The following is an 11,647-nucleotide window of genomic DNA, read 5'->3' as shown; positions in this document are numbered from 1 at the left end:
TTGGGTTACCTAACAATGGAGAAAAATGTTAATACTCACTGTGCATATATATGATTTAAGCTCCCCTTCAATTTATTGATCTTATCACCAACATAAATGACTTCTCATCCACTTCCATGAGTTAAAGAAGGGGACAAAATGATAGATATCTTTAATTGTGAAAGTTAATTATAAAATAATTAAGTTTAATCTTTGGTACAACTTGTTTTTTCATTTTATTTTTTCTGAGGATATATAAATTCAAAGGCATTTATACACTTTCTTTTAATTTATATATACTATTAAACTTTTTTTTTCATAATAAATTATATTTTCATCTTACTTAAAATAAATAATTTATTTCTCAATTTTTAATTTTTAATCAAATAATATCATATAAATAAATCGAAGAAAAGGAATATCACCAAAATAGGTGCGTTTTTTGTCACTCTTTTAGAGAGGTAAGACAAAAAAAATTATGGATTTGTCGTTTATTCGAGGGAAAAGGTGTCTCTCATTTTGCCAATATAAGATTAAGACATTTCCAGTACTTTTACATTATGTATGAAATGTTCAATCAAAACGTTATTTAATTAATCTGTGTTGTCCAATTAACGAGAAGAAGATTAATTTAAGGTATGGTGATATTATTGCATTTGTTTAATTAAATTTGTCTCCTCTTATGCACAAACCACCTTTTCATTCTCGACCTAATTAAATACTCTTTATTGCTCCATTGGCTAAACTTTTCTTCTCATAATAATCAAGGTTTAAAATGAGTGACAGCAAACAACAATGGTGTACCTATCCCCTATATTGCGGTACACTGATTATATTGTTTCACTCTTAATTAGAGATTTTTGAGTATAAAGAATATTTAATGGAAAGCACTGCCGATAAAAGTACTATAATATGCTATTTGAATTTAATCAAAACTTCAACGTGAGTTTTGGTGAGGGTGGGAACCCAAACAAATAAAAATAACAATAGTGGTTGATGCACTTGTTTTCACCCAATTGTAAATTAAAGTACTCATGTCGCAAACATGTAAAGTTTAAGAAATGAAAATGGAGTACTTCGTATTTTTTATATGTGAAATTTAACAATTATCTCATTGCTAAGGATTGTCTATATAGTGAAAAAAAAATTCACATGAAACTATATATATATACACCCTTGAAAATAAATCATAATGCACAGTACTAGAGGTAAAAAACCACGTAAAATTAGAATGCCATTTTGGTTACTAACTTTAAGAAGCACTTCAATCTTTGACGATATATCATTTAGTTTAAGATACAAGGAAATGATGCCTTATGTTTATTACAACTTAAATAGAGAAAAATACTACTATAAAATTTCCGCTATTTTTCAAATTACTTTTATGTGAAAAAAGTCATATAACTCAAATCAAATACTAAACAAAAAGGATTAAAAAACAAATTTCACATATACAAAGTCTTGGATTGCCACTACTTAAAACATATATAATGAACATATTACACATATAACACCTATCGACCCAGGAAGACGTTAGGGAGGAACAAAAATGTTTAATTCGAGTCGATATATCTTTACTTTAGAACTTAATTAGAGCAAGTCACTAATCCACCTAAAATATCTTTTAATTAGTCTTTGTTTTTTCTTTCAATTTAGCATATTTGATAGGTAACGTTATCTGATTTTGCTGAAAAAAAACTAAGAAGTCCCAACCTATTGAATTTAATAAGGGGCACCATATATAATCTTTAAATAAAATTTAAAATTAAAATAATGAAATAGCGCTTTAGCTGAATTTGAACTGGTCTCACGTGTGGTTCTTCTGCCTTGTACCAACTACACAAGAACACTCCTATGCTTTTAATGGGTGCACTGTTAATTATATTTTAATTTTTGTCAGTTTCCCAAAATATATATAAAGTGGCGGAGCCACATGTAGTAAGGGGTGTCGACCGACACCCCTTCGTCGGAAAATTATGTTGTGTAGCTAGAATTAAAATATCTATGTATACTATATTACATACTGACAATCGTTAGCTTCTACACAAATTAATTTCTTTATATTTTGACACCCTTTAGACCAAATTCTAGCTCCGCCACTATTAATATATATGTAATTTTTTTCTAAGTTAATATGTGCAACCGAAGATAATCTCCCTCTGGTAGCATCCAGTCACAGTTTTTGCATGAACTTATTACGTACTGTGCCTCAAAAGCATATGGTAGAAAAACAGTATGCTATTTTGCACAGAAGATTAATTATTTTCTACAGTTCAATGTTTATTCTTTAACCTTATCTAAAATGCGCAAGAACTTGATATCTACTGCATGCATAATATGATAGAATCGCAATGTTTTCCACTTGCGCAAAGATACTTTATTTTAGAAGCATTTTAATCTTAGTGTATTTATTTTAATATATGGAATTTGATTGCTAAACGATACATAAATTATTATGCTCTCATACGTCACTTCATCTTTGTAAGTATTTTAATTATCTTTTGCGCCTTATTGCTAGATGAATATTGGGTTTAGTAATAAACAAATGGTAGAGTGGAAATGACGTATCTCATTACATATAATATTTCTGTTTAGTTAGTGATCGTGTGATGAGTTGAGTCTACATTAATAATGTCCAAAAGTAGTTAATTTGGGGGGAAGAAAAGGAAGTGGAGGAGGAGGAGAGAACTATGCGATTCGCCTTTAGAATCAAGTTTGTTATATTAGGTTTGCCTAGTGTAATGTTACTTCTCTCATTCATGATTTTCGAGCTATTACATAAAATAAAATAATTAAGGACAAAGAGAATAACTCAGGATAATTATGACACGTGACCCAAACCTAGTCTAGTGGTAGGTTGGCCTTTGCTTATCATCCACAAAAACTAACAAAATAAGCAATTGATTTTAATCAAAGCCAAAAGCTGAGATGATTTAGGAACATTGGGATTCAAAAAGTAAAATAGGGCTACAAGTGTTATATGTATAGTGTAAATTTTTAGTGAGCTTCAAACTTTATCTTTTCTAAATTATATTAATATCTCTCGTTGGCACATAGTTATGATTGCAATTTATCTTTTTGTATGACCTTGGATAAACTAATTATAAGTCTATTTTATTATTATAGTCTTAGAACACGCACAATTCATTCATTCTATCTTGTGTCACTCAATTTTGAGTTTCATATTATCTTGTTTACATCCCAATACTACAAAATAGGTGAGTTTTAGTAATCCCACATTCATTGATAAAAACGTCAATAGTCCAATACAATTTTTAAGGTTAGGTTCATTTCTAATTCAATTTCCTTATGAAGGTACAAGTATAAAGAGAATATGTTCCAATGTTCAAATTTTCTGGAATATAAGTATATATTTATATGAAGGGTTAGGGAGTGTGTATTACAGCAAAGTTTTTTGATGACATGAGATACGTAGAATTAAACAAGACTCGGCGGTGACCGCTAGTTAAAAGGCCATGCACGCTTATTTGCTATATGCCTAAATGTGTGGCTGGGTAATCGAACCCATCACTGTTACTGCCTAATGGATTCCCTTGTTGATGCGACGCTTTGTCTTTGACAAAAACATGTACAATTTAATTCAAATCATGTATTATTAATTTTTTAAAATAAAAAGCATAAATTCATAGAATTCATAATTTACAAACTTAAATTTCTTTTGTCTTGTAGTTGCAGCATATAGGGATCTTGCAAGGAACTGATGAATTTATTGAAGATTGCATGGTACAATGAAGTACATAAATATGAAGCAGGGCCTAGTTTTGTGAAAGAAAAGTATTGTACCTAGGACTATTTTAAACCTTTGATTGGTCTTATTTTTACATCTTTGCATAGGTCCATCCTCAAAAATTTTCACCTGTACTTTTATTCGATTCCATATATGTCACGTTACGCGTACAACTTACTTTTGTAGCACACATCCCCATGGGCTTTAAAAGAAAATTATGAGTGGGCTGAAAATGGACATTGTCTCATTTCGCTACCTTGGCCCAGTTCAAGTTGTGCAGGAAGTCGGGTTTGGCCCATCGTGCAGAATCAGTGAGGTAGCGCCATGTTCATTGGAGTGTCCAAAAATCAAACGTTGTTGGATTGTGACTATTGGATCATTAGATTTTTGGGTTCTTAATAATATGATTAAAAAACTATTGGATTATTGGTTTGATTTTGATTTTTAATATTGTATAAATCAATAATTTATATTTGAATGTATGATCACGTCAAATTATCTTAACAATTTCTCATTTCATTATAATCTTGCAAATAAAATGTTCATTCAAACAGTTAAATTAAATAATCATGGGAAAGTTGTTAATCTAAACAAAAAGTAAAACCACCTCCTCAGGCGTTCTTAAACTTTTCTCTTTCATTTTTCATCTTTAAACCCTCTAAACTTCTATGATTCTTATTTCAATCACTTAGGATCATTAGTACCCTTCATTAACTCAAAAATTCACTCAAAAACACGAATCAAATCAATAAAAGACTTTAACAACACAACTATCAAGAACTCAATGAATTTTTAACAATGTTCTTCAAAAACTCACCTTCTTAGCATTCAAACAACTTAAATTCGCTGAATTAAAACAAAACTAACGTGTGAATGAAATATATCTTAAATATAACATGTTATATAAAATTCCAAGAAGCTCTACACAAACCACCTGACATACATGAATACAACTCAATATAATAGAAAAGCACAAAGTCTGTATCATAAAATGGGAAGTGTAATCATATTCATGACAAGCCATTGTATTCATATTAAGTCAACTCTTATAGTTTTTAAAAATTCATGTCATTTAAACATTAATCATCTTCTCCAATTTTTCATAAAGTTATCAAAGTTTTTTGTTTTTATCAGAGGAATTGTAATTGAGATGGTGTCATTGGAAGTGGTAAGATGAAATGGTTCGATTTTCAACCCTAGCGAACAGTTTCACTTGGCGGCAAAATGGAATTCACCCGAAACTCAAAATTTCTCACATACCCAATTACTTCAATGTTACTGAGCTATGGGATGCTTCAATCTTCCAAAGACTTAAGGAACCAAAACCTATTGAACAAGTGCATGCCCAAATTGTTATTTCTGGTCTTTCTCAGGATACCCGTCTCTGTAACAGATTGATGAATTCATATGCATCATGTCGACTTATAACACAAACCCACAAAATATTTTCTGTAATAGAGCACAAAAACTTGGTTTCTTGGACCATATTGATAAATGGGTTTGCAAAGAATGGCCTTTTTCTTGAAGCTATTGAGTTATTTGGTAAGATGGTTAATTGTGGGTTAATGCCTAATGCAATCACAGTTTCAAGTATTTTACCTGCTATTGGAAAATTAAGGTTGAACCTGATAGGGAAATCACTTCATTGTTATTGGGTTAAGCAAGAGTATCAATGTAATGTGTTTGTTCAAAGTGCATTAGTTCATATGTATTCGAAATTAGGGTATCCCATTGCTGCCCGATACGTGTTTGATAGTATGCCTGAGAGGAATGTTGTCTCGTGGAACGCAATTATTTTTGCTTATTCCAATAATGGTATGGTTGAGGAAGCAATTTGGCTTTTCAATATAATGAGAAGGAGCTTGTTAATGGATACATTTACGATAATGAGTTTAGTTTCTGCTACTTTTGGCGTTGGGGATTTACAAATAGTTACTCAAATACATGGGTTAGTCGTTAAATCTGGTCATGATAACAACCAACGTGTTGAAACTGGTCTAATAGAGAAGTATATTGGTGTAAACTTTGTTGATGATGCTTACTGTATATTCTGTGAGATGCCTGTAAAAGATATAGTTGCTTGGACATTGATGTTAACGGGGTTTGTGAATAGTGGAAACTGGAGTATGGTGGTGGAACATTTCAATCAGATGATGGGAACAGATGAGGTGGAGCTTGATTCGGTGGCACTGATAGGTATCTTTTCAGGATGCAGCAGTTCAGGAGCTTTGCAACAAGGCAGGATGGTGCATGCATTGGTGATAAAAAATGGTTTTGAAGGTGATACTTTTTTGGGATCATCTATTATAAACATGTATGCAAATTGTGCTGAGTTAGGTGATGCCAGAAGATTTTTTGAAGGGATGGCTACGAAAGATGCTGCATGCTGGAATGCACTGATTGCTGGTAATGGGATGCTTGGGTACGGTAATGATGCAATAGACCTTTTCCTAAAAATGAAGGATCTAGGTTTAGATCCAAATGATTCAACCTTGGTTTCTGTCTTGAGTGCTTGTAGTCATGCTGGGTTGGTTGATCAAGGATTGTATATTTTTGATAATATGGTAGCAAGATGGAACCTTAATCCTAATCAAAAGCACTATGCATGTGTTGTTGACCTTCTTGGACGTGCAGGGAGATTAAATGATGCTTATTCAGTAATTAAGAACATGCATTTGCAACCAGGTGTGGATGTTTATGGTGCTTTGCTTGGTGCTTGTAAAGCTCATGGGAATATTGAGCTAGGTGTCGAGGTATCACAGAGGCTTTTTGAGCTGAAGCCACATGATGCAGGATATTATATACTTCTCTCCAATATTTATGCTTTATCTGGTAATTTGGAGGGTGTAAAGTCTACCAGATTATTGCTCAAATCAAAAACTTTGGAGAAGGATCCAGGCCTGAGCTCAATTGAGATAAATGGAGCTGTTTACACATTTATGGCGAGTGAAAAGGATCATCCCCTATATCTTGAAATTTCTAGGTTTCTGAAGGACTTAATCTTTAGAATACAAGAAGAAGGATATGTGCCTGATTTCAAGTCTGTTAATCAGGATGTGGCAGAGGATCTGAAAAAGGATATTCTTTATCACCATAGTGAGAAGTTGGCCATTGCATTTGGATTGATGAGAACAAAACCAGGAACAATCATACGGGTGACAAAAAATCTCCGAGCATGCAATGATTGCCACTCTTGGTGTAAATACATCTCCAAAGTTTTTGGAAGAACGCTTGTCATCAAGGACAAAAACCGGTTTCATGTTTTCCATGGTGGGAACTGCTCATGTGGGGACTATTGGTGACAATGTACTCTGATTAATCAACATTGACTTATCCCACGAAACCACTTCATCTACAAAATCTCTGAGAGTAATTTATACTACTTAGTTTTGATGTTTACGTCCAAGCCAAATGGTGTAGCATTTCAAATGGACCATGAACACCCATCAGCATCAACTTATTGTCAAATGATTCTGACCAGGTAGCAAAACTCCTCTTTCAGAACTCTCTGAGATCCACTTATTAGAAGAGATCTACTCCTCTATCTGCTTTTATGGGACATCAGTCGATTGGTTACATATTTTAAGATATTAGTTTAACCAATGTATGATAGTGGAAAAGTAATTTTGAAGGAACGAACCTCACGTAAGTAATTGTCGTGTAAGTTGGGAAGGACGAAAGTAGTGTAATAGGCCACATAAGATATAATCAGATCTATGATTTAATGATTTCTTAAATACTATCCCCTAATAATGTCGTTGGTATCATCAACAGCCAACTAATGGTTATGCACTATTCATGTTGGATTCAGGTTAAAGCCGAAGAATAGCAGACCTAGCAAATCCCTGATGCAAAGGCCAGACACCAGTGTCAATCCAAAAGCGGCTGCCATGCGTCTCAACATAAACTGGGATTTCACAGAAGTGTTTTGAGGAGGCCAATGAGATTGATGACCCCGAAGTTCTTGCAGCTGTGGTTAGTGGATGAGATAATGCTAAGAATCTGTGCGTTTATATTTGGCAGTCTATCTAGTATCAGATAAGTATCATTTAGTCTGTGCAATCTAGTGTAGCCTTAACAGCACCAATATTAACTTTATTTTTGGGATCACCGATAGAAGAATTAATAAATCCACTTTTTCTTTGGTACATATTAGTTGATTAAGTCATAATCAAATTAGAATCGAGCTTGTAGAGAGAATTTTTCAACTCCGAAATGACTTGTGAATTCTTGCTCCCAGAATTTTATTTTTTTCTTGTTAATAAGTTCAAAACCTTCTGGAGCTGATTCTGACGATGGGCTTTTTCACGCAGGGATATGGCTCTGTACTTGGTCTATCTGCATTTTCCATCCTAATTGGCATATATGTTGTGTTGATTGTGTTAGTGAAGGTTATTCCATTTTATATCTGTAAGTAGTCTGCGTACATCCATTGCAAATAAAGCCTATTTCTCGAATAATAGTGAGTTTGATATTATACTATGAATCTAATTTTGAACTTTCTGATGCTCATGGGTAGGATTTCTTCCCGTCTACTAAATCTTGATGGACACATTTACATGGTACCAGTGCAAGTGAAAGGTAGCAGGTACTCAGTGAACTAGTCGAGGTTCGCGATAGCACCAGACACCATCATTATATTTTTATAAAAAAAATATGATGCTACTGGAATGAAGCAACTGTATTTCATTTTGCATGTTCTCAAGGAATGGGTTTAATCTCTTTCATGTGCAGTGTTGTAGCATTGGTGTCTTTTGTTTTGAGTTTTATATGCCTACATTCTTCTATTGTCCATGCTTTGGTTGGTTATATACTTCTAAGCAACCGTGTGGCTGCACGTTCACTACATTATTTAACTTGTTTGAGCCTTTCAAGTCCCAACACACGAGTGAAGTTGACTTAATTAGGGCAAATCTTATGTCAAAATATCAGCTCAATTGAATTATTTAATCTCCCCTTCAACCCACATTTTGTTTTTCTCTTCACCTATAGATTTACAAAACTATCAATTTTCCAGCTCACTAGTTAAGGAGACTCTCTTGTGTGTCACCCATCAGACGACTTTGTGATTTATTATTAAAAGAAAAAATTAGAATTTTTTTATTTGTTACCAAATGGTAAGACGTAGGTGTCTGTTACACTGAATTAGTCTTCCAGGTCATCTATACTTTTTTTGGTCAGTACCAATATTTATTGATCCTGCTAATAAACATTCATTCTCAAAACTCGAACCTAAGATATCTGATTAAGAGTAAAGAAATCTCAACCATCTCCCTACGCTTCTAATTGGTTCTACAGAATTGCTAAATCTAAATCAGGTAGTGCATCCCATGTCATAGAAATTATCATACTGAGTGAAGAGTGAGAGACAGAGAACGTGGGAATCATAACTTTTAAGGTTTGAAAGACATGGCATCCACATTCTAACTATACCCCATTTGCCGCATTTCTCCTATAAATACCTCATTCATGTAACTTATTGTTCACCTCTCTTCAGTATTAATTAGTTACTTTCAGCTCAAATATATGCCTGCCTTTATGGATCCTCAAGAATCTGATGACGAAACTTTCATTGAAGTAACTGATCCCTTTATGAACAAGAGCCCAGGCAGTGAGAAACAGATTTCAGTGGATCCAATCTCCTTGAAAGAACCAAATGAACTTACAATCCCCTTTTCAAAACCCAAACCTCTCAACATTACTAAGAAAATATCCAGCTTCAGCTTGCCCAATTCAACAACCTCGTCTCCTGATTTTTCGAAGAAAAAACATATACTACCCTCTCCTCTGTCATCAACGAATCATTTGGCTCGTCAACACTCCGTGGCTCTAACAAACCTTGAACGGTTGAGAGAAATCCAATTACGGAAGAGCAAGTCGTGTGGTGAAGGCAGAGCTAGTGCCCCACCTGAAGAATTCGATATTTGGTTCACTCCTAATAGTACCATTCAACAAGTAGCAGACAACAACAATAACTACTTGATCAATAACAACAGCTTTTCCCCTGAATCAGAAATTAGCAACAGAAATGAAGAATTTTATGAGAAAAAAACGTTGGAGGGACGAAATCAGGACGAGCAAAAGTTTAAATGCGGAGCATTGTGTTTGTTCATTCCAGGATTTGGGAAGGGAATCAAACATGTAAAATCAGGGAGAAGGCAAGTAAGCGGTGTATCATCATCGTCCGATATTGGACCACATGTTGTTTCAAGGACAGTTTCATTGGAGAAATTCGAGTGTGGGTCGTGGACATCATCGGCAGCTATAATCAACGACGTTGGAGATGCAGCCTCCAACAACATGTTTTTCGATCTGCCATTGGAGCTCATACGGTGCAGTAATGTGAACGACGACACGTTTTCCCCTGTTACGACTGGGTTTGTTTTCGATAAGGAAGTGAAAGGTGTCCTCAAAAATACAACTTCTTCGAGGAAATCACATGAATCGACCCGACATGTTCGGTTTTCTACGTCGTCCCCGACATCGTACCCGCCATCACCTACGTCCTGCATAACACCACGAATGCTTACATCTAGAGAAGATTTCACTACATTTCTAGAAGCTCAGAGTGCATGATATTGTCGGAGTGATGATTTTTACAAAAGGATTCATCATCTGCTATATATCGACATATAAAATTAAGTTTGTAAATATACTTGTGTGATTTGGGGCGAAGAAGGTTCAAATATTTTTTATTTTTTTTTGTAAAACCTTTGTTTATGCCATGTCGATCTTCATATATATTAGATTGAACGAGAACTCATGATTGATACCAAACTGTAACTTATTGTATATGAGTCATTTGTTTTCAAAGTAAAACTCTCTATCAATTTAATTTGTAACTAATTGTGACTTTGTTTAACTAATGCACCCTAAGTATTAAACGGTGTACTAATTGACAAGTGAGACTTGCTCAAGTGGTTGAACCTATTCATCATCAACAACAGATAGATTGAGGCTAATAGTCCTTATGTACTATTATACACTTAATCAGGTACAAGATTAAATCCGGTTGACCAAACGACCTAATAATTAAGGGTGATTTGCAAAAAAAGAGAGGATATTTTCACCGTTAATATTTAAGTTTTGATTCAATTTAAATAAGTTTAGCAAATAGCTTGTGGATCAGAATAAGTTCGATTGCAACAAGTCTTAGTAAATTACTATGGTCCATGATACTGTAAATTGTATTGTAATTTTTGAAAAGATTGTTCATGGATCAGCAAGAACTTCTTGATGGATGAAAAAAACTTGCCTAGTTACAAATTGTTCACGACTTCACATCACCAAAACATGCACACAAATGTGAGCAACTATGTTATTATATCAAAATTCACCCAAAATTGTGCCTGTGAATTTTTTTACTCAATTCCTTTTTAGTTGTCATGCTATATTTTTCGGGAATTAATTTTATTAATTTTTAAAATTAAATTAAATTATATTAATTTGATATTTAAAGTAAAACTTTAAATATTTAAAAGATATAAAAGAATTTAATAAATTGCAACTTTTATATCAATATAATAAAAGCACTTGGTAAAATACTGAATAATTTATATTATAAACTCTAGAAAAAATTATGACAACTTAAAAAAAAAAAGAGTACTTGCTTTAGAAGACATTGGGCTCCAGCAGCAGTTAAGCCCAATAGATTAAAGTTCACTGACACATTAACTTTCCTAAAATGTTAAATTTACAAAGAAAAGTAATAATAGTTATTATTATTTCAAACCTTTTTTGGTAAAGAAAAAGTTCATTCGTGGAATCGCAGATTTCACTTAGTGACAGTATTTTACGGATAATCGAAGTAAAATACATGCTGAGATATCTGACAAAATTGGTGATTATAGTATGTGAAATAAGTACTGCTTTGTTCTATTATTCAGTTAACAATTTCTTTTATTTGATAAGATAAAAATC

General features: G+C 33.3%; 2 protein-coding genes across 4 annotated transcripts; both read left to right on the top strand.

The window, feature by feature from the left end:
* Positions 1 to 4,657: 4,657 nt before the first annotated feature.
* On the top strand, positions 4,658 to 8,608 carry LOC107009477 (pentatricopeptide repeat-containing protein At1g11290, chloroplastic-like). 3 transcript variants are annotated; one of them, XM_015208819.2, is made up of 4 exons: positions 4,658 to 7,208; positions 7,539 to 7,702; positions 8,041 to 8,137; positions 8,247 to 8,608. In XM_015208819.2, exon 1 carries the CDS (start codon positions 4,906 to 4,908, stop codon positions 7,027 to 7,029), a length of 2,124 nt encoding a protein of 707 aa, XP_015064305.1. In that variant the 5' UTR covers positions 4,658 to 4,905; the 3' UTR covers positions 7,030 to 7,208; positions 7,539 to 7,702; positions 8,041 to 8,137; positions 8,247 to 8,608. The 3 variants fall into 3 exon arrangements, with proteins under 3 accessions (XP_015064305.1, XP_015064306.1, XP_027770068.1); XM_015208820.2 differs by having other exon boundaries at positions 7,539 to 7,731; XM_027914267.1 differs by having other exon boundaries at positions 7,539 to 8,137.
* On the top strand, positions 7,156 to 10,303 carry LOC107010494. The gene is made up of 5 exons (XM_027914217.1): positions 7,156 to 7,208; positions 7,539 to 7,650; positions 8,041 to 8,108; positions 8,247 to 8,315; positions 9,235 to 10,303. The coding sequence occupies exons 1-5, from the start codon at positions 7,156 to 7,158 to the stop codon at positions 10,301 to 10,303; spliced, it is 1,371 nt and encodes a 456-aa protein (XP_027770018.1).
* Positions 10,304 to 11,647: the final 1,344 nt, after the last annotated feature.

The sequence above is a fragment of the Solanum pennellii genome, chromosome 2, assembly GCF_001406875.1.
Source record: "Solanum pennellii chromosome 2, SPENNV200".
NCBI lineage: Eukaryota > Viridiplantae > Streptophyta > Magnoliopsida > Solanales > Solanaceae > Solanum > Solanum pennellii.
The sequence above is the reverse complement of the archived record's forward strand: the minus strand, read 5'-3'. Positions and strand labels throughout refer to the sequence as shown.

Excerpts from the sequence above, each read along its gene's own strand:
- LOC107009477 (XM_015208819.2), top strand. The coding sequence starts at position 4,906 with ATGGTTCGATTTTCAACCCTAGCGAACAGTTTCACTTGGCGGCAAAAT.
- LOC107010494 (XM_027914217.1), top strand. The coding sequence starts at position 7,156 with ATGGACCATGAACACCCATCAGCATCAACTTATTGTCAAATGATTCTG. Across the intron at positions 7,209-7,538 it reads TGTCAAATGATTCTGACCAG|GTTAAAGCCGAAGAATAGCA; the intron begins GTAGCAAAACTC and ends TGTTGGATTCAG. Across the intron at positions 8,109-8,246 it reads ATATATGTTGTGTTGATTGT|GATTTCTTCCCGTCTACTAA; the intron begins GTTAGTGAAGGT and ends GCTCATGGGTAG.